This window comes from Phocoena sinus, chromosome 19 (genome assembly GCF_008692025.1).
Source record: "Phocoena sinus isolate mPhoSin1 chromosome 19, mPhoSin1.pri, whole genome shotgun sequence".
Lineage (NCBI taxonomy): Eukaryota > Metazoa > Chordata > Mammalia > Artiodactyla > Phocoenidae > Phocoena > Phocoena sinus.
The window spans coordinates 46,691,584-46,714,391 of NC_045781.1; the positions used below are offsets into that span (position 1 = coordinate 46,691,584).

The following is a 22,808-nucleotide window of genomic DNA, read 5'->3' on the forward strand; positions in this document are numbered from 1 at the left end:
ACATACAATAACATGTCCGGTAGTGACAATGTTATGAAAAAATAACATGGAATAAGAGGATAGAGACTGACAGGGGAACTATTTTTAGACAGGACTTCCCTGAGGAAGTCACCTTTGAGCAGAACCTTATTTTTATTTATTTATTTATTTTTGCGGTACGCGGGCCTCTCTCGTTGCGGAGCACAGGCTCCGGACGCGCAGGCTCAGCGGCCATGGCTCACGGGCCCAGCCGCTCCGCGGCATGTGGGATCTTCCCGGACCGGGGCACAAACCTGTGTCCCCTGCATCGGCAGGCGGACTCTCAACCACTGTGCCACCAGGGAAGCCCTTACTTCTTTTTTTTTTTTTTTTTTGCGGTACGCGGGCCTCTCACTGCCGTGGCCTCTCCCGCTGCGGAGCAACAGGCTCCGGACGCGCAGGCTCAGCGGCCATGGCCCACGGGCCCAGCCGCTCCGCGGCACGTGGGATCCTCCCACACCGGGGCACGAACCCGTGTCCCCTGCATCGGCAGGCGGACTCCCAACCACTGCGCCACCAGGGAAGCCCCCTTACTTCTTTTTTAATAAATTTATTTATTTATCTTTGGCTGCATTGGGTCTTCGTGGCTACACACGGTCTTCTAATTGTGGTGGCTTCTCTTGTTGTGGAGCACGGGCTCTAGGCATGCGGGCTTCAGTAGTTGTGGCACGCGGGCTCAGTAGTTGTGGCTCGCAGGCTGTAGAGCGCAGGCTCAGTAGTTGTGGTGCACGGGCTTAGCTGCTCCACAGCATGTGGGATCTTCCCGGATCAGGACTCGAACCCATGTCCCATGCACTGGCAGGCAGATTCTTAACCACTGCGCCAGCAGGGAAGTCCTGAGCAGAAACTTAAGTGAAGTGAAAAAATTAGCAAGCGAAGGGTGATGCTGGGATTTAACGTCTCACTGAACTTTCACCTCCACAAATGTTCTTCCTTTTACGTGCTCCAGAGGAGCTGGGGATGAATAGGTTGCTTGTAAAATGAATTGTTTCAAATGCATCGTGACATCTTACTGTTTAAAATAATTTTTTGGTAAGGAAATGCATCTCTTTATAAAAGGAATAATCAATCTTTAATGTTCTTAACTGACTGAATTGTATTTTCACACGATAGGTCTGGTCAAAGGGAAATTATCCTATCAATAAAAAGGTCCAAGGTGCTTTCTGAAAGAGCTTTATGAAAGATCAGAACATTTCAGGGTAATTCTGCAGTATCTAGAATCTTCTTTATGGCCATCTTTAGAGAGCAAAGAATCTAGAAATAATTTCATCCATTCCCTCATATTATGGATGGGGAAACTGAGGCAACAAAGAACAGAGTGAGTGAGGGCCAAAGTTCCTTCTCTGTGTCACTGCCTTCAACCAGGCATTCATTCCTCCATGTTTTAATACATCCCTGTGTACAACTATCAAGACAGCAACTATTCTGAGCTACTACCTGTCATGAGAACCACCATCTAGCCCATGTTCGTAACAACAATTTTCTTTTCTTTTTTTCTTTTTTGGCATCGCTGCATGGCTTGCAGGATCTTAGTTTCCCAACCAGGGATTGAACCCGGGCCCTCGGCAGTGAAAGCACAGAGTCCTAACCACTGGACCACCAAGGAAGTCCCAGCAACAATTTTCTGACTCCACATCCAGCCTCTTTTCATGTCCCTGACTTTGAAGAAAAGTTATGCCTAATTCCTTTCTAAACCCAAATCCTCTACTTGGGTCTTCGGCCCTATTCCCTATTTTCAAAGGGCCTTTGCTTTTACACCTACTCCCTTTCTTGCCTCTTCTCCTTGCCTTCAAACAGAGAGGGCAGCAGCTTCCTCCAAGGAATTTAGTCTACTCCTTGCCTCTGAAGGCAACCTCACTCACAAAACCAGTTCGTGCTGCCTCTGCTTCCGCTGTCTTACAATCAGGCTTCCCTCCTCAATCAGCTTTTGGAACTGGTCTCTTAATGATCGTGTGGCTTCCTATTTATACCTATTTATATAATTAAGTGCTTCTCTCTTACTTTGCATGGAGATCCTTCAGCAAAACCCAAAACCAATGACCTCCGATTCCTTCACGAAGCATCCTTTTCCTTGGACCACAACATCCTGATTCTCTTCCTACCTCTGAGAGCTCCTTCACCACAGTGAAAAACCAACATCAAAGCCTGACGTGGTCCAGTAAAAACTGACTAAGAAGACATGGCAGTAAAAAGAAAATGGAACACCATTAGGTTGAGAAAGAAGTAAAATATAAGAATACATGCAGGATGGGGACTTCCCTGGTGGCCCAGTGGGTGAGACTCTGGGCTCCTAATGCAGGGGGCCCAGGTTCGATCCCTAGTCGGGGAACTAGATCCCGCGTGCATGCTGCAACTAAGAGTCCGCATGCTGCAACTAAATAAATAATTTTTTTTTAAAAAAGGAATACATGCAGGATGACTACATTTATAAAAGGTTCAAAAACAAACAAACCTAAACTATTTTTAGGGATGCAGAAATGGGTGGTAAACTGTAAAAATAAAAACAGAAATCACTATTGTAAATGTTAGGATAGTGTTTACCTCTAGGAAAGGGAAAGGATTGTGATCGGGAAGCTTCCGGGTTCTAGCAATGCTTTCTTTCTTGTAGTCACACAGATTTTCACATTATAAACTCTACATGTTTTATGCAATTTTGTAGATATATCTCACAATAAAAAGGAATTTTAAACACCTATAACCTGTACTCAAAATTTCACTACTGGCTAGACAGCCCCAATTTATACAATTCACCCTGCCAGCTTTCACCCTGCCAGCTTACAGGTGACATAGACAACTGAAAATGGGTTGCTAAAAACTTTTTATTTCAGTCCGAAACTACAGGCCAACCTCTTGCTGCCAGACCATGGGGAAACTCTATCATCTCTTTTCAATGGCAAAATGCAGGACAAAGAGTTGAAAGATGAAGTCAAGCATGGAAATTGATGGGATAGAGACCAAGCAGCCTCGTGTTTCTAGAAGCAAGTCAGATGATGGAAATGAAGATGGGAAAATTAAGAGCATGATCAAAAGATTCCTTTCAAAAACAGTCCTAGGGACTTCCCTGGTGGTCCAGTGGTTAAGAATTCGCCTTTCAATGCAGGGGACGTGGGTTCAATCCCTGGTCGGGGAACTAAGATCCCACATGCCGTGGGGCAACTAAACCCATGCGCTCTAGAGTCCCTGAGCCACAACTAGAGAGCAGCCCGCGTGCTGCAACGAAGACCCCACGTGCCACAGTGAAAGATCCTGCATGCCACAACAAACATCCTGCGTGCCGCAACTAAGACCCAATGCAGCCAAATAAATGAATAAATATTTTTAAATAAATAAAAATTAAAAAAAACAAAAAAAACTATCCTAGAAGAGGCTTGTGAAGGTCACAAACGAGCTGGGATAAGATGACTGCTCTAATCCCAGGTCCACCAGAGACCTCTCCTGGACTCTGGACAAGTCACACCACTCCACTGCCCGGTTTTCCTTTTGTGATATGAAAAGACCATGAAATATACTTCTGGTCTGGAAAACATTTAGAGAGTGTGGCAATAAGATCTCAAGACAAGGGAGGTTGAAATTAAGTTTGCATGGTGCTTTGGTGGAAAAAGTGAGGCTGAGGGCTTCCTAACCCCCCTTATACTTATGATGCATGAATGAGGGCTAGCTAGATTAAGCTGCAATAACAAACAGCCCCAAATCTCAGGGGCTTAATGCAAGGCTCTCCTGCTCTCTCTACACATTCACCTCACCCCCACCCTGGTGGGAGCAGCGCCACATGGAGTTTCTCCAGGTACCTCGGAAGAAGCAGAGAGGGTAAATAATTGCACACTGGCTGTTACCACTTCAACCCAAAAGAGACTGCATCACTTTCGTTCATGTTTCAAGATCCAAGCAGGTCACGTGGCCAAACCTATCTTCAAGGGGTTGGGAGGTGAAATACCACTGTGTGCTTGTGAAGAGAACTGGGAATACGTGGTAGGTGGTACTGACGATGACCTTGCATCTCCCTCATCAATAAAGGGGGAAGGGAGAATTCCTTGGCAATCCAGTGGTTAGGACTCCACGCTCTCACTGCCAAGGGCCTGGGTTTGATCCCTGATGGGGGAACTAAAATACCACAAGCCGCACGTTGCACCCAAAACAAAACAAAACAAACAAACAAAAACGGGGGGGAAGGAGCAAGTGCCAGGGATTTCTGAGCGTGCGATGACCCCTGAGTTTTTCAGCTCTAGAAATGATCCAACAGCAAGGCTACCAACCTCTCCAGATCCCTTCTACAGAGGAGAGACACTACACAGAACACAAGAGGATGGACCTGGGGGGAAGAAGCACAGCCACACACGCTATCACCCACCTACGATTAAAGGGGGAGGTTCCCTGACTCCCGCTCCTAAGCCAGCCCTGTTCCTGCATCCTCCCCTCTGATCATGGGGCCCACCCCGACGGGAGCTGTTGGTGAGCAGGGCTCAGGAGGAAATCAGTTGGCGGTCTCCCTCCCACCCACCTTCCTTCTGTTTCCTCCACTGGAATTCCAGCACCACATCATCATGACCTACGAAGGTATGGACTGGCGTGTTCAAGTCAAAGACATTCCACAGGAGCAGGCTGTTCTCCCTCCGCAGCTGGGGAACCATCACGGTCACCAATCCATTGCTGAAAGGCTGTGGCAAAAGAGGGAAAAGCAGGCATTGTTCCAGGGAGAATCCGCTGAGTCTTGAGTTACCCACGTTGGAATTCTCGCCTAATTAAAATAAACTGGATGATGGGAGGCCCCAACCCACCTGGGGAACATTTTTCCAAATACCGTCAGTTGACCATCACATCTACCTTTCATTTGCTTTCCTTTTTTTTTTTCTTTGCTGATGGAAGGGACCACAGCAAGTAAAAAATAAAGCTAAGCCAAATACCTGGAGAAGAACATTTCTTAATGTAAAATAAGCAAATGGCTCTAGGGGTTGCACACGGGAACACCCCGGCTCCTCTCCACGAGTTCCCTCTGAGAGTTATCGAGTACATCCCCAGAATGAGTGTGCAAAGCACACTGAGGGTAACCCCAGACAGCAAACAAACCCCGCCATGTAGAAATGCACCAGAAGCACACCATCCACGTGGAGCAGCACCTTCCCACTGCCCCCAAGACCACAGCTCTGCAGAGGAAAACCTTCCAATTTCAGGACTGACACTTTCCACTTACAAACACCCAATCTGCGAGGTAGCTAAGGGGCTCGTTTGGTTGACAGGCAGACTCTGTTCTTTAAGGAATTAAGCCAAGTCCACCTAAGAGCACATTTATTTTCTCCTGCCCTCTTGGCAGCACTCCTGAGCTTTCCTGTTTGTTTTTTAAAGCAAACATATTAATCCAGAGAAGTATTTCAATTCACAAGAGCAAAGCCTGACTTCCTCCCAAGTGCTCCCAGATGCGAAGGCCAAGTAATACCCCAATTCTCTTCTTCACGCCATGATGCAGCAGGTGGCAGCCTAATGCATAAAGATCCCTCCATTCATCCCTGTGCTCCCTTTCAAGTTGACACTGAAGGAAATATATTATCTCTGATCAATTATCCATCTGGCAACAAAGTTGGAATGTCGGTAACAGCCTATCCACTATACTTGTAGCATTTTGTGGTTTATACAGCATTTTCATAGATGATTTTTTCCAAAGGGAAAACATATTGTACAGGTACTAAATGCCACCGAATTGGACACTTAAAAATAAGGAATTTTATCACAATTTTAAAAAAGAGCAAGGCATATTAAACACTATCATTCATGTTTGACATAGGAGGAAACTATTACTCAAAAAACACAGGTGGCTTGCCCAAGGCCACACAAGTATTAAATGGCTCATTACAGCATTATTCACAATAGCCAAGATACAGAAACAACCTACATGTCCGTTAATGGATGAATAAATAAAGAAGATGTGGTACATATACAATGGAATATTATTCAGCGACAAGGAAACCCTGCCATTTGTCACAATACGGATGGACCTTGAGGGCATTGTGGCAAGTGAAATAAGTCAGACAAAGATAAATACTGTATGATATCATTATACGTGGAATCTAAAAAGCTGAACTCATAGAAACAGAGTAGAACGGTGGTTACCGGGGGTTGGGGGTGGGAGAAACAGGGAGATGCTGGTCAAAGGGTACAAACTTCTGGTTATAAGATGAATAAGCTCTGGAGATCTACTGTACAGCGTGTGATTATGGTTAATAGCACCATATGATATACTTGAGAGTTAAAAGAGAGTAGATCTTAAATGTTCTCATTGCAGAAAAGAGATAGTAATTATGTGACGATGGAAGTGTTAACAAATGCTACAGTGGTAACTGTTTGGCAATATGTAAGTGTAACATATCAACATGTTGTATACCTTGAACTTATGCCATGTTATGTGTCAATTACATCTCAGTAAAGCTGGAGAAAAAAATTAAATGTCATTGCCAAGCCCTAAACCAAGGTCTTCTGAATCTAAAGCCAGAGTTCTTTCCACCACGATCCACTGACCTCCAGCCTCTCAACCCTCCAGCTTACCCTCTTCCCCTCCCTTACTGACCACCTTCACACTGCCCAGCTCCCCAGCCCAGCTAGTCTAACACTTCTAGTATAGAGTCTCACCCAACGACCCAAGGGCAAATTTTTAAATAGATAACAGCTTTTATGCCGTCATTACCACCTTTGTCCCACTTCTAAACCAAGACAGAAGGAGAAAATTGTCTCACAAAAAAATAAGAGGAAATGTCCCTGGCCCCTTCTGTCCAAAACACCTAGATAATGTTTCCGAGCAAGAGGTAGGGCATCTCACTCACAGTGTATCTGGCCTTCCAGACAGGCACCTGGCAAGGGAGAATATTGAGGTATTTCCGAGGCTGGCGGTAATCCCAGAACTGGAAGAAAGAAAGCAGGATAATTTGTGAAATAAATGCCATTAAAAAAACCCAAAAAAACTCAACTATCAAAATAAGCATAGCCGGGACTTCCCTGGTGGTCCAGTGGTTAAGAATCCTCCTTCCAATGCAGGGGATGCAGGTTCAATCCCTGGTCAGAGAACTAAGATTCCACATGCTGCGGGGCAACCAAGCCTGTGTGCCACAACTAGAGAGCCCGCACACCACAACTACTGAGCCCAAGTGCCACAACTAGACAGAAGCCCATGCACCACAATGAAAGATCCCCATGACTCAACAAAGATCCCGCGTGCCACAACTAAGACCCAATGCAGCCAAATAAATAAACAAATATTTTTTTTAAAAAACAGAAAAGAAATAAGCATAGCCTTCAAACTCCATGCTTTCTGTCCTCTAAGCGCATTTGAGTCAGCCCCCATGGCCATGCTCCCGTAACAGAGACACACAGGAAACGCCCCTTTCACACTTAGAAACATTATAGGAGAAACAAAGACTTCTGTGAACACATGAGGATCACTCCTTGAGGCAGATCACTGCCAGCCTGCCTATTAAACTACCTTCACAGTTGAAAGGTAGAAGTGACAACTTTTCATCCTGTATCACTTCACACCACATAGAGTAATTTAACTACTAAATTAACTACCGCTATTGCTAGTAGTTAAAAATGTACTGACCGCTGACTGCATTTCAGACAGATGCTTAGAGCTTTAAGAGTTTCATCCCATCTAATCCTTACAACAATCATACAGTGGGTGTTATGAATCTCTTTTTCAAGGATGGAAGCTAAATTACTAAACAATGTAACTTGTCAAGGCTACGCAGCAAAAAGGTGACTGCGACTATTTGGGGCCCAACCACTCACGTCCACTCTTCCACCCACTCCAACACGGAAGGTGCAGGGAACACACAGGTGAGCCAGACAAAAACTGAGCCTTAGACACGTCTATGCTTTTAACAGAAAAACAAACACACTTAGAGCTCAAGCATTTGCCATGAAAGAAGGAAATGGCAGAGCACCAAAGGCAGGAGGGCCAAGACTGAAACTCTGAACTATCAGGTATTAAGGAACTATTGTCAAAAACAGGTGTCAGGGGCTTCCCTGGTGAGGCAGTGGTTGAGAGTCCGCCTGCCAATGCAGGGGACACAGGTTCGTGCCCCGGTCCGGGAAGATCCCACATGCCGCGGAGCGGCTGGGCCCGTGAGCCATGGCCGCTGAGCCTGCGCGTCCGGAGCTTGTGCTCCGTAACGGGAGAGGCCACAACAGTGAGAGGCCCGCGTACCACAAAAAAACAAAACAAAACAAAACAGGTGACAGGAGGGGACTCCCCTGGCAGTCCACTGGAGGGGGCACGGGTTCATTCCCTGGTTGGGGAACTAAGATCCTGCATGCCACACAGCACGGACCAAAAAAAAAAAAAAAAAAAACACGTGAGAGGAACCCACCATGTGACCCAGCAATCCCATTCTTATATGTTGGCCCTAGAAAACTGAAAAGTTCTGTTCACAGAAAAAAATCAATACACGAATGTGTACAGCAGCTCTATTCACAATTACCAAAAACTGGAAACAGCCCAAATGTCCTTCCACAGGTCAAGAGATAATAAATTGTAGTATATCCATATAGTGGATTACTAACTCAGCAATAAAAAGTATATGAACTACTGACTCTTAAAACGACTTGGGGGACTCTTAAAGGCATTATGCTGAGTGAAAGAAGCCAACCTCAAAAGTTACATTCTGCACGATTCCATGTAAATGACATTCTCATAAAGACAAAACCACGGTGATGGAGAACAGATCAGTGGTTGCCAGAAGTTAGGGGCTGGGGAGGGTGGAACTATATAGGTATAGCATGAGGCAATTCTTGTTTCTTCTGACAATTCTTTTTTGCTGAATTCAAGTCCCATATTCAACATAATAAAATTGTTAAGATGCCATTTCCATCTAAACTGCTTTTGGGTTTCCCAGACGGCCACGGGGTAAACTATGACTTGCTCCCTCAACTTATAAAAGAAGGAAAACTAGAAATAATTAGGTATGCTTGGCATTCTCCATATTTTCAATTAGCCCAACACTTTGTAAATGCTTTCCTGTTACCAGGTCCACCCTATGCGAAAAACTAGCAAATAAAAGAGAAGTTCAACCTCCCTGGGTTGATTATATACAAGTAAAATATTATTACTCTGAATGTACTTCAGCAATAGTTTACTTTTCAGGTTGGACAAAAGTATATTCATGTTCATTTACAAAGACCGGCATGATAACTACTAATAAAATTAATCCTTTAAAAAAAAGATTTTGCTTCTAGATTTAAATATGCTCATCAACTGGTGACAGTTATGTCAGATAATTTATGGGATAAATAGAGGACCCTGGAAAAAGTCCTTACTGTTCATAAAAAGCTCTTATTCTCAAGGCCATCACTGATGGGGTCTTATGAAATGATTACGTTATAGTTGAATGGAGGACTTCGGTCTATTTCAATGTGATAAAGTTGGTTATTATGATAAGTTAACCAGAGCCATGCTGCCTCCTATCCATAGGTAACTTCTGCTTTCCTCTTACTATTGCCAAAGGCCTCTGCTCCAAGCTAGGGATCAAAAAGAAATTTTTCTGAAGAAATGTCAGAAGACCCTCGGTCAAGAACCAGGTTCCTGACTGACATCACAGGGAACAGCCTCTGGGTACAGGTTTCTCAATATGGCTCCCCTTATACCATGAACATGTCAGAATGGACAAGGGGACTGGGTCTGGATTTCCAGGACTCAGTCTGGAAGATGGCAATTTTGTAAAATAGCCTGCTTACCCCAAGATAAGGAAAAAAACAACTGGTTATCCAAACTGACATGAACTAATTTCATTACAGTTCATGTTCTATTTTTAATGGCCATAGAAGAAAAATCCTTTTCTTTCTTGATCTAGCTCTAACCCTCAATACAACAGTTTTACAGTTTACAATCTACAATGTGAAGCGAAACTCATTCAACGGTATCTTGTTCCAGCAGACCCCTTAGAATTCACAAAAGACAAATAGAATAAAAATTATTGTTACAAATTATAAGCTAATAAATTGTCAGATAAACTAAAGAAAATGATTATGTAGGAAAAAATGGCATGCATTGAGCCTTATCAACCAATTACTAAAAACAATGGTTGACTATTATAAGTGCCTCTAAACTGCTTCATTTTTTACAATTATGTTATTTGTATATGTTCAATAAAAACTGTCTTCCTACCAGGGTATAGTGGAATAAATCAAATACCATGCCAAAAATCTCATTTAATTCATAAGCTAAGCCCACTAGTAAGGAATAAGGACTGTGTTTCACATGTGGAAACTGGCCTGTTATCTGCTTTATTACCTATGGAATTGGAGCCTTAAGGGTAGTAAAGTTGTCAGTGAATATTGACAAACTTGGGGACCTCAAAGAAAGAGAAGGAGGTGAATCGGATGATTTCTGGTTCCTGAAGTTGGGAAACAAGCTGAGGGGTATGGGGACAAACACTTAAATTCCAAACAAACAGAAAAACCACTGTTGGCACATAAGAATAAATTACAACCCCAGGGGATTTACAAACCTCCAGAGAGAAGTTAGATTTTAAGCCTGAGTGTACGATTCTAGCTCTGCTAACCATACCAAAAAGACGTACATGCCTGTGTAAATAAAACAAAGCATTAAATTGCTGAAGCTGAATCCTAAAGTTGCTAAGCAAATTTCTGTGGTCAAATCTCTGTCCTTCCAGGCAGAGACCTGATCATATGCAGGAACCGTGGGGCATGGCTAACTCTGTGCCCTGCATCCTTTTGAACAAGGGTGCATATCACATCCCACAGTCAGAGAGGATAAACAAACAAGAAACCAAAAATAATAGGGTCACTGACATACATAAATCCTTGAGCATCTCCTGTAAGTCAGAGAATCTCTAATAAAACAACTCCATCTCTACTTGCGAAATGCTGATGATCGAAGACGTCCTAACTTGTGCAGATGTGATAATCACGTGAGAAAATTGCTTTTTCCACCCCAGACTAAAGGTAAACTTGGTAACTTTAATGACCATGTGGGCTTTTCTCCTTTATTTGTTTATCTGTTGTGTTTTTATTTTGATGAGCCAGTCCTGAAATGGGACTTCCTGACAACTTCTTGGCAAGTAAACTTCTTTTCCTTTCTAGATGTTTTTGTCTCTGACTTCCTTTCACAAAGGGAAAGAAGAAAAGCCTCTGAACAAATGCCAGGAGCCATATCAGATACGTGCTACTACATCACTCCCGCTGGACCACATAACCAGGTGTACTTGCCCAGCTCCCCAAAAAGCACATGCACCCCTGAAACACGTGCCATGCTAACCTACTGCAAATTTTCTCCTGAAGAAAGTGCTGACACACCCCTGATGCCTCCCAAACACGCTCCCCCAACTGCCCTGGGGATGCCGCTCACCTTGACAGAGTTGTCTTGACTGGAGGTAGCAAGAATGTGCTCGCTGTCTGGGTGCCAGTCCAGGCCGTGGATTTTGGAGAGGTGGGCTGCGAGATACTCCACTGCTGTGCTGGGTTTCTGCAACAGGATCAGCAACGAGAGTTGTCACTTCAGAAGGAACTCATAGTGTCCACCATATAACAGTCTGCTGGGTGCCGAGTGGGAATACAAAAATACTCCCAGAGGAATTCCCTGGCGGTCCAGTGGTTAGGGCTCCGCGCTTCCACTGGAGGGGGGCGCAGGTTTGATCCCTGGTCGGGACACTAAGATCCTGCATGCTGCACAGCGCAGCCAAAACAACAAAAAAAAAACTCCCAGAGACCATCTCTACTCTTAAGAAACTCCGCTTTGTTGCTTTTCTTTTTTGCGGTACGCGGGCCTCTCACTGTTGTGGCCTCTCCTGTTGTGGAGCACAGGCTCAGGACGCGCAGGCTCAGCGGCCATGGCTCACGGGCCCAGCCGCTCCGTGGCATGTGGGATCTTCCCAGACCGGGGCACGAACCCGTGTCCCCTGAATCGGCAGGCGGACTCTCAACCACTGCGCCACCAGGGAAGCCCTCCATTTGTTTTGTTGAAAACAAATGACAGAAGACTTCTCCAGCTCTCCTTCATGCATTCTCTGCATACGGGCCTGTGAGCCTAATCTACTTCCGCTCTGGCTCCAGGTACGGCCTTAATGAAGGACACAAGGTAGTGGATGCTTTTCTCCTTTGGTACCATGGTCGGCAATTCCTGCTCTCCTTCCTCACAATCACCCACAAAGAGGGGCTGTGACATCTAAACAGACCCAACCCCAATCCTGGGGGTAAAACCACTAATCTTTTTTTTTCTAATTGAAGTATAGTTGATGTACAATATTATATGTTACAGGTGTACAATATAGTGATTCACAATTTTTAAAGGTTATACTCCATTTATAGTTATTATAACATATTGACTTTATTTCCCGTGTTGTACAATGTAACACAACATTGTTGCTTATTTTGTACATAATAGTTTGTCCCGCATAATCCCCTACCCCTATAGTGCCCCTCCCCGCTTCCCTCTCCCACTGGTAACCACTAGTTTGTTCTCTATATCGGAAAACCACCAAGCTGAAAATGATCAAGCCCTAAGACCTCAAAAAGAGAATGAACACACATCACAAAAGAAAACAATACATGATTAATAAGCATATATAAAACAAATTCAGAAGGAAACCTCAGAAATATATTCATACATTAAAACATTAAAAGATTGTTTTTAGCAATCAAGTTAGAAGATACTTGGAAATAACATTCAATGCAGTGAGGCTGCATTTGTCACTGGTGGTATACATATAAAATAGTATAACCTGTTTGGGGAAAAAACTGGACAATTTTTATCAACAGACTTAAAATTCTTCCTTTCTTAAGGGAATATCCTAAATTCACAAAAAGCTTTAGGTACCAAAGATGTTCATCTTGGTGTTATTTGGAACACCTAGAAACCAGAAACAACATGAATAATAAGTGGGGAATAAGTAAATGTTAGAACCAATTATTGTACACCTATCTGATACAATATGATGTAGCCATTAAAAGTTATCCTTAGGGCTTCCCTGGTGGCGCAGTGGTTGAGAGTCCGCCTGCCGATGCAGGGGACGCGGGTTCGTGCCCCGGTCCGGGAAGATCCCACATGCCGCGGAGCGGCTGGACCCGTGAGCCATGGCCGCTGAGCCTGCGCGTCCGGAGCCTGTGCTCCGCAACGGGAGAGGCCACAACAGTGAGAGGCCCGCGTACCGCAAAAAAAAAAAAAAAAAAAAAAAAAAAGTTATACTTAGAAAGAGCTTATAACACAGGGGAAATGCATTTGTTGTAATGTTAAATGAAAAAAGTATGCATAACTATGCATATGATATGATAAACCATGTTTTTAAAAAAAGCATAAGAAAAGAAAACACCAAAATATTAGCATTTGTCTCTGGGGCAGGACTATGAATGACTTTTATTTTCTCTTTTATATTTTCAACAAAGAGCATGTATTACTTTCTGTAATCAGCACTGGTCTATTAGGTTAACAGTGCAATCTCCAGAACCAGCCTCCCTGAATTTAAATCCTGGCAACAAACTGTGCCTCAGTTTACTCAGCTGTAGAATGGGGTAATAATATTTAACTAACCTACTTTAAAGGTTAGTTATAAAGAGAAATGAATCAATACACATAAAGTTCTTAGAACAATGCCTGTGCATAATAAACACTTAGAAATATTAGTATTACTAGTCATTCACGAATTTGAGTGAAAATCCAACATTACCACTGATACTATACTTTTTTAAGCCTGTGATGCTTGCTGCCAATAGTCCTGCTTTGATACTAGAAAGTGCCAGAGAAGTGAAATTACAACCAACAAGCTTTACAATCCATATGAACAGAAGTCCTAAGTATTAACAGCCAAGAAAAAGTTAAAGCTCTTTAAACAAAATAGATAAAACGCTCGCTACGGGAAGTCAGGGTTATGAGTAGACCAATCAGAAGGCTAGAAAGAAACAGTTCAGCAGTATATTTCTACAAGATAAGGAACACAGCTACTGTTTTGGAAAACATGTCCTGACCAAGTTCATGGCTAAATACCCAATTGTTTATTTTGCCTATGGCTCTGAAAACAGTCTAAAGCAAATACACAAGTACTACAAATTAACCAAACATTTTAGTTAAACCATTTACTATATTTAAATGCTATACCAGTGACAAGTATGAATAAAACCAATTGCCAATTGAAGAAATAAAGATGGATGAAGAATGACTATTACCAGACTGGACTAAAGGGACAGAGATAAAACTAACATATAGAAGATGTACCATCCATCCTTTCCTTATAAAATCACCTTGTCACCTAAGAGCCACCTAAAGCGAGGGCTTCGGCCGGCACACCCCTTTCCCAGCAGGTCTTGGCACCCAATCCAGCAGCCTCCCAATCTCTGCTTCACTTCCCTCTCCTCTCCAACTGTATGACTTTATTCCCTGCTGGAAGGGGAAGGGAGCAGGGCAGCCGGAAGCAAGGCTGAGACTTTACAGTCAGCATCCCAGTTGGGACAGTTCCTGAACAAGTTCCAGGAAAACTAACAGTAGGTCCTCCCCACGAAAGCAGGTTTCACAGAGCAGGAAGCAGAATTTACACCCTAGATCTTACAGAAGTCGACCACTCTCTGCATTCTTACCCAATCGTCTGGCAGTTAGTCATGGAAGAGGCCCTTTCCCTGCATCACTGTTCTCACTGATGCCAACATATCAAACTTCCAGACTTGCCATTACAGTAGCAGCCCAGAACCCTGCAACTCTTTCATGCCTCTCAGGTCCATGAGCTAATGCAGGGAGAACGTAGGCTCTGCAGGCTCATTTGAGGCTGACGGCACAGCTAGACTTCCAAGGGAAGATTTGAGCATACCAAGTATCCTGCCTCTGTGATTTAATTCTAGATGGTATATGTCCTAGAACAATGAGTTTTCACTTTGCAATCTGGGGCAGGAATATGAAGCCTGCTGACCATTCTAGAATAGTGTCTGATCCCCCAGGCTTGACCCCCTCAGGGACACACACACTATTATCATCTTTATTCTGAAGAAAAGGAAACTGAGGCTTGGAAAAGTTTGTGGCTGACCTGATATCATAATCAGGAGGCAGCAAAATGGGACGCTAGCTTAGGTCAGGCCAAGTTCATTTTCTTTTTTTTTTTTTTTTTTTTTTTTTTGGGCCGCAGCACGCAGCTTGCGGGATCTTAGTTCCCTGACCGGGGATTGAACCTGTGTCCCCTACAGTGCAAGCTCAGAGTCCTAACTGCTGGACCGCCAGGGAATTCCCCAAGCTCATTTTCTTAACCACTGATCATAATGTCTCACTCCCTTATCTTCCATCAACACCAGTTTGATCGGGAAGCAAATGTCATCTGGTACTAGGATCTTAACATGGCAATTAACCAGGCTGCACAGGGTACCCTGGTCTCTCAAAACAAGTCCTGCTATTCACAGCATCCTCTTCAGATCCTCTCAGAGGGGAAAAAGATTACTTACCCGCTTGTCCCATATCCGTACATCCCCGTCATGACTGGTGGCAAGGCAATTAGCGTTTTTTTTATTCCATTTGACCTGTGAGGCACCCGCTGCAAAGAAAAATCAGGGGAGGAAAGCTGTTGCCCTCAACGCCTTCAGTACCAAAGTGGAGCTTATCCAGGGGAGCTGGATAATGAGCTCCGGATGAGTAAGAACAGAACTCTTCAGGCTTCTATGACTGCATCAGCTCCATCATTAAGGAGAAAATGAAGCCAAAGAATAAATGAATTAACACATGGGAACAGGATCAGAGTCACCTAATTGAGGAAATAATCTCACTAAGGAGAAAAAAAAAAAACTTCAGGTTACCTCCGAGCAGAATCAGCAGGGAAACACAGTTTCTTACAGAGCGGCAGTTCAGCCCGGCTCTGCTGGCTGGTAACTGACACATCACACAACCTGGCCCTTCATCCTCTCGGACACCAAGCTTGCACTCCCAATCAGAAGAGCCTCAGCTCAAAGCCTGCTCCTTCCCACACTGGTTTTTTTGGTTTCGTTTCTGGGGGAGGGAGTGTCTTGGAAAAACACAGCCTCCAGATGAGGCTCAGCTGAAGAATAAGCCCCAGTGTGGCCCAATTCTGCCCTCAGAAAATTATGTGCACCCCACCCCCACTCTCATCTCCCCATCAGCGAGCGGTTACACGTGGCCCTGCGTGGAGACAGGGAAAGGGAACACTCCTGGCACCGTGTGAACTCAGTCCTCTGCCAGAACACAGAGGTAACAACAATGGGGACAAAAGAGCTACATAAGAGAGGAGGCATACTGGAAGATGCCAGAAGGGGCTGAGACGGGTGGAAAATTGGGACACAGCAGCACTTCCAGCTGACTCAAAATAATCACGATGATTATGTTAAACCAGAACCACATGATGACTCTCCTTCCACCTCTTCTTGTTCTTTGCTCAGACAACACATGACATTTCTGCTTTGACACCCTCTCCCTTTGGGTGGGTGTTTATTACTTGGGGATACTGCAGTGGATCCAGGGCTTTGGAGAGCAACCTGAGGCAAGAATCCGCAGAGTATGAGACAGAAAGCAAGGACTTAGAACCTAACAGGAAATAGAGTAAGGCCTAGACTTTATCCTTGCTTGGTTTGGGTGAGGGTATTTGTTTGCTTATTTGTTTTTTTGTTGTGTTTTTTTTTTCCTTGAGACATAGGGCACCTTAAGTCACCTAAGAACGAATGATGGAGACCCTGAAGTTGGAGGATGGTCTCCTATTACTTAGGAGACCCAGTTTCTTTGCAAGAAATGATATCAGCTAGAGGAGGAAGTGTGTAAAAAAAGACTGCTCCAGGGTCCCTGGTGGCGCAATGGTTAAGAATCTGCCTGCCAATGCAGGGGACACAGGTTCAAGGCCCAGTCCGGAAAGATCCCACGTGCCATGGAGCACCTGGGCCCGTGTGCCACAACTACTGAGCCTGCACTCTAGGGCTCGCGAGCCACAACTACTGAAGCCCGCACGCCTGGAGCCCGTACTCTGCAACAAAGAAAAGCCACCGCAATGAGAAGCCTGCACACAGCAACGAAGAGTAGCCCCCACTCACTGCAACTAGAGAAAGCCTGTGCACAGCAACAAAGACCAAACGCAGCCAAAAATAAATAAATAAATTTATTAAAAAAAAAAATACTGCTCCATCTCCACGTGACAGAGTTACCAAAGAATTCAACACCACAGGAAAAAAAATTTTCTCTATGTCTTTAATGTTGTGTCTAAATGAGATGATGGATGTTCACTCAATTTACTGTGGTCATCATGTACGTAAGTCAAATCATTATGCTGTACACAAACTTATACAGTGCTGTGTGTCAATTATATCTCAATAAAACCAGAAGAAAAGGAAAAAGAAAAGAAAAACAAGTTCCAAGAAAATACGCCTTTCCCAGTAGGTGGTCCATCAGAACACGAAGCCTCCCAGAGGATTCTGGGAACCCCCTAATTCAATGTGTTTTACTAGGATTGTGACACCAGGGTCAAACGGAGACCTCCCAGACCATAAGAGCGCTCAGAAACAGAACGCTCTGGAGCACACACGGACATGCTCTTACTGACCCCCTACCCCAAGGTATAAACAATGTGCTCACAGAGAGATGAGGACCACAGGCTCTGGGGAGCCACAGCACCCAGGCTGCACCTCTCAGGGAATGAGAGCTCTGCCACCACTGAGACCTCACTGAGGTGCAAAAAAGAAAGAAGTCTCCTACCTCTGTTTTTTCAGAAAGACTCCCAAAAGAAAGCAATTAGAATAATCTTTCTTTTTAGAGGTCCTCTATAAGCCATCTAACTTAGAAGCCTGCAAGTAGAAACAACAAAGTCAGGGATGGATGACTGTGGCATTCACAGACCATTAGTAGTTTCTTTCAGCTCAGTGTCCTCTGCAACCACGTCTGTGGGCCATTCTATGCCTCAGGTCATAAGTGCCTACAAGTGTGTGCGCACAGGTTGTGAGGGAGGCACCAGCACAAATGTTAAGCACTCAGCACAAGCGACACAGGTGCCTGAATTCCACATCCATAGAACAAACACTCCCAGAGCATCTCCACAGGACAGGCGCTTAGGCTGACCCTGGTCTGCAGCCCTGAACAAGGCAGATGTGGTCCCTAACCTCACAGAACAAACCAACCAACTGCTTAATACAGTCATGATGTTTAATGCCTTCAAATGATAAGGTGTTGGGGTGCAGGGGGATAAAAGGAAGAATCATGTGATCATTTTGGAGCAAACACCAAATGTGAATTCAAATGACGCAAGAAGATACAAAAAAGCAGGATTTAAGAGACAGATAATATGATCTGTTTTGACCAAGGATGCCAAAATAGAATACTGATGGTTGGGCTTCATCATGGTGGGCAAGGTACACCGGTTCTATGCCCAAGTTCAACTCTCAGGAAGTGGTGAGAATACTCTGTAACAGGCCCAATGCAGAATTGCAAAAACAGTCAAATTCCAACAGAGTGATGAAAACAGGTAGCTCAGAAAGTGATTTCAAAGTTTCAGTATGCCCATAAATGACACCACGGGGACACAATCAGTATAATCTAGACTGTGCGGAAACCGCAGTTTCTTCAGTAAAGAAACTGCAGGGAAGGAAAAACAAACAAACAAACCAAAAAAGGGAAGGGAGGAGAAACCTACCAACTGAAAGAGATGAGAAATATATCAACCACTTATAAATACGGACTTTATTTGGACTGATTCAAATAATTTGTAAAAAGAGAACAAAAAACAAAACTACTGAGACTACTGGGGAAATCTGAATACTGCTTAAATATTTGATGACATTAAAGAGCTACTGTTAATATTTTTAGGTATGCTAATAGTATTGTGGTTATGTTTTTTTTAAAAGGATTCTTCTCTTATTAAAAATACTTACTGAAATATTTGTTGATGAAATGATATGACACCTGGGATTTGCTTCAAAATAATCCCAAAGGGGATAGGGGTAGGGGTGGGTGGGCTAGCGGGTGAAAGAGGAAATAAGATTGTCTGTTTGTCGACAACGTTCAAGCTGGATGACGAACACAAGGCAATTCATCCTCTTCTAGTTTTATACACTTTTGAAAGTTTCCACAAGAAAAAGTTTAAAAACAAACCAATGTGGCTCCCGCCCTTCAATTTTGAAATAAGTTCCTGACCACATTCTACAGTCCTGACTCTAACTTCTGAGAGGAGCAGAAGGGCCCTGTGACGTGGACCTTATAGGTCCACGCGACCGTGGACAGAGCCCGGGGCATGGGGGACGGGGAGTCAGTGGGAGCGAAGCAGTGGAAGGAAGGGAATGCAGGCCGCCGGTGGGGGGGCGTCCACTCACCTACAGCAGACAGCGCAACGGTCGGCTTCCGTGTATCTCTGAAACATAAGAGTCAGAAGTCAAAAGCCCGTTCACCTGCCCCCATCCACCTGGTGCCTTTCTCCCGCTGCTCGCATTTCTTCACTTTCCTTCCAGTGGGTTCTTAGACTTCAGTGAGAATGTGAGGACCTTAAAAAGTAGTGTAAAGAGAAGCCTGTCTCCCTCCAGGGAGATGAACTTTCTCAGCCTCTTCAGCTGAGGCTAAGTCTGAATTTCCAATTATACAGTTGTATCCACAGAGAACAAATTACATGACCTGGCGTGGCCTGGGTGACTCTGATGCGGGGGTGGAGGGAGCCAAGGGAACCCCTTCCTGGTGTCATTTCTCCTGTGGAACAACGGGACAGTCGTGGAGGTGTAATTCTGCAAGAACCAACAGCACTGCCAAGGTGGACTGGAAAACTACTCTGGGTGTTCCCAACAGCCAAGAGGTAGAAGCAACCTAAGTGTCCACGACTGATGAACGGATAAATACACTACTGTCCCTACATACAATGGATTGTTATTAGACCTTAAAAAGGAAAGCAATACTGCCACGAGCTACAACATGGATGCACCCTGAGGATATTATACTAAGTGACTTAAGTCAGTCACAAAAGGACAAACACTGTATGATTCCACTTACATGTGGTACCTAGAGTCGTCAAATTCACAGAGACAGAAAGTAGAGTGGTGGCTGCCAGGGACTGAAAGGAGGGGGAAACGGGGAGTTGGTTAATGGGTACAGATTTTCAGTTCTGCACGATGAAAAAGTTCTGGAGCTTTGTTGCACAACGATGTGAATATACTTAACGCTACTGAACCGCACTCTTAAAAATGATTAAGATGGTAAATTTTGCTTTATGGCTTTTATCACGATTTTATTTTTTTTTAAAACTACTCCTGGATACAATGGGAGACTCAACCGTTCACCACGAATGGTCAAAATGACAGAACTGGGCAGCCCCCTAGAGCTAGGAGGGCCAGACAAGGCAAATCTGCAGCCCTGGCTTACTGTTCAGAAGACCTGAGAAGGGAAGTCAGTTCAAGTGTCTTTCAGTCTTTAAATTATGAAAACAACTGTTTCATGTAAATGAGGGATGCTTGCCCCAGAGCTCCCAGGGGGCAGTTTGCTCGTTAAGAGCCCCTTTCTTCCACTTCCCCTGGATTTTCTGCTCCTTCTCCCTCCTCTGGCGCTGCCCTTAGACCTGTCACCTTGGAAGCGCTAACCTGCATGGGATGCAGGTGAAGTCAGCTGTGTGCATCCTTACTCCCTGAGGATCCCTTTCCCTGGTCTGTCTGGTCAGTCAAACCTCAATATCTGGCTTGTCCTCTGCCTACAGTTTACCTTTCAGTGTAAAGCATCACAAAGTCACCGCCATTTGGGAGCAGAGTGGCCTGGCTGGGGAGAGGGTGTCCTTTCTGGGGACTCCACAGGCCACAGGCCCTCTAGTTAATGGTTACGGGGAAAGGAATCTGCTTTACAAAGAGAAACGGGAATGGATGTTTATTAAGAACTTAGGACGCGCCAGGCCCTGGGCTGGGCGCTCCTCCACTCTGCTCCACGGAGAGTTGCTCTACGAGGTGGCTCTCAGCCCCCTTTCCAGAGGGGAAGTGAAGCGTCACCAAGAGCAAAGCAGCTGTCCTGGAGCACTGCTCGCCGCAGCACGTGTGTGTCTGTACCCATCAGAACGCCCCCACCGTCACCTGCCACTTCAGGAAACTCCAGCCTGACTTCCAAATGCCAGAACCTGTGGTTCTCTGACAACGGGATTTCCCTGGCTGCTGAAGCCCGTTTTGCAAACCTCTGTGACGGGCCTGAAGTGCCAGGGAGCTGAGGCCCCCAGGGAGAACCTTCAACCAATGACTGACAGTGGATGGCGCCCCCGCTTCCTCAGCCCTCGGAGGGGAACACCTCTGAGGAGGGAGTGGTACACCAGCCCCTAGTGTTCCCAGTAAGACCAAGCTCCACCTGTTCACCCAAGTAGATGATGTGCCCTCTCTGTGTGGCCTTCCCGATCCTGTCTCTCTTCCCACCCCCAATAGCAGTTCTGTCCCCTCCTAAACAACGTATCTGCAATGTCTCCTCGTCTCAGGGTCTGCATCTAGGGAAAACCAAATTAAGATACCCGATCTCTAAAACAAAGGTCCCAGATCATCCCACAGCCAAGTGGTTATGCCTCTTAACGGTTCTTACTTGATATCCCAAATGTAGATGTAGGTGTCCACAGAGCTGGTGACCAGGAGATCTGGCTCAAACACTGCCCAGTCCAAGTCACTGGAAACACAAGGAATAAACAGGACAACAACGAAGAGAAAAAATTCAGAGTCCATTTCCAAAGCATTCGCAGATTTCATTTCTAGTGGCTTCAGAAAGTCACTGTTAATGGGCCCCTGAACATGGTTTAGGCTGGGAATCTCCAAAGTTCTTTGGGAAAGAAGACTTAACCAAGCTCTGAAGGAAACTTTCAGGTCCTTCCCTGGTTACCACCTGCTCCCCCAAACCAAAAGAAACGGAGCATTTCAACTTAAAAGACACACACACACAAAAGCGCACATATGTGCATGTACGCAAACTAAGACAAAACAAAGAAAAAAACCCACGTAATTGTTGACATCGTTTTTTAAATCAGACTCAACCACAGGTACCTTGAGTAAACCCAACATCTTTAAAGCACTGGCAAACTGCCGTGTTGCCTCACAGCTTTCAAGGAGGGCAAGCAGGGCTCTGGTCCTCCCCACCCACGTCCTCACTCCTTGAAAGGCACTTGCTACACAAACAGTTAACACAGGCCGGGGGTTCTGGCCTTTCCCATCACCTCCCACGTCAGCTTCACCACTCCCACACTTCCTGCTGCTACTTCTCACAAGAAGTTTTCCCCACCCACAGAAGGATGGATCCAGGAACATTCCAGAAGCCAGCTGGAAGGCCACGAGTGGGAAGCAACTGGGCATCTGGGTAACGGACTATGATGCAGGAGCTCCACGTGGTGCCCCACTGTGGCTGGACAGAGAGCAAAGGGCTGGCCCCCAAGGTCTCTGTGCTCCGGGGCACCGCCGACCATGAGCTGGGGGATTCTGTGGGCGTAAGTTCATCTCCCTCCTACAGCAAACAGCTCTAACCCTTTATCCTGGACCAGGCTGTACCTAAGTGTCTCCTGGGATCGGGGTTAACAGCTACAGGGATGCTGGCTCCTAAACACTGGTTGTTCCTCGCTGCAAAGACCATCACTTCAGGACTGCTAAGGATGCAGCAGCCACCTGGGGCCAATGCAACACAGAGGGTCAAGCCTGGAGGGGGACGGTGTCTTTGTTTCACTTCCCGAGGGACTGTGACAAAGTGAGACAGGCCAGGGAGCAGTGGAGGGCTGTGCCTACCTGATGACACGAGTGTGGCCTTGTAAGGTCGTGCTGACTTCCCCACTGCCGTCTTTCCACTTATAAAGGTCGACACGTTGGTTGCTCTGAAAAGAGACAAGGGGAAACCCATCTTGAACAGTTATGGC

General features: G+C 45.2%; 1 protein-coding gene across 8 annotated transcripts in view; it reads right to left on the bottom strand.

Moving 5' to 3' along the window:
- Positions 1–22,808, bottom strand: part of WDR59 (WD repeat domain 59) — a 108,501-nt gene that overhangs the window by 67,866 nt on the left and 17,827 nt on the right. For all 8 annotated transcript variants that reach the window (XR_004346778.1, XR_004346779.1, XR_004346780.1 and 5 more), the window contains exons 4-10: positions 22,681–22,766; positions 21,500–21,580; positions 19,285–19,322; positions 15,433–15,521; positions 11,366–11,482; positions 6,828–6,905; positions 4,517–4,673 (exon numbers count right to left, since the gene is read on the bottom strand). Coding sequence is in view for 5 of the 8 variants with exons in the window: in XM_032611871.1 (XP_032467762.1) it covers positions 4,517–4,673; positions 6,828–6,905; positions 11,366–11,482; positions 15,433–15,521; positions 19,285–19,322; positions 21,500–21,580; positions 22,681–22,766 (646 nt within the window). In the remaining 3 variants the exon portion in view is untranslated. The remainder of the gene's footprint in view (positions 1–4,516; positions 4,674–6,827; positions 6,906–11,365; positions 11,483–15,432; positions 15,522–19,284; positions 19,323–21,499; positions 21,581–22,680; positions 22,767–22,808) is intronic.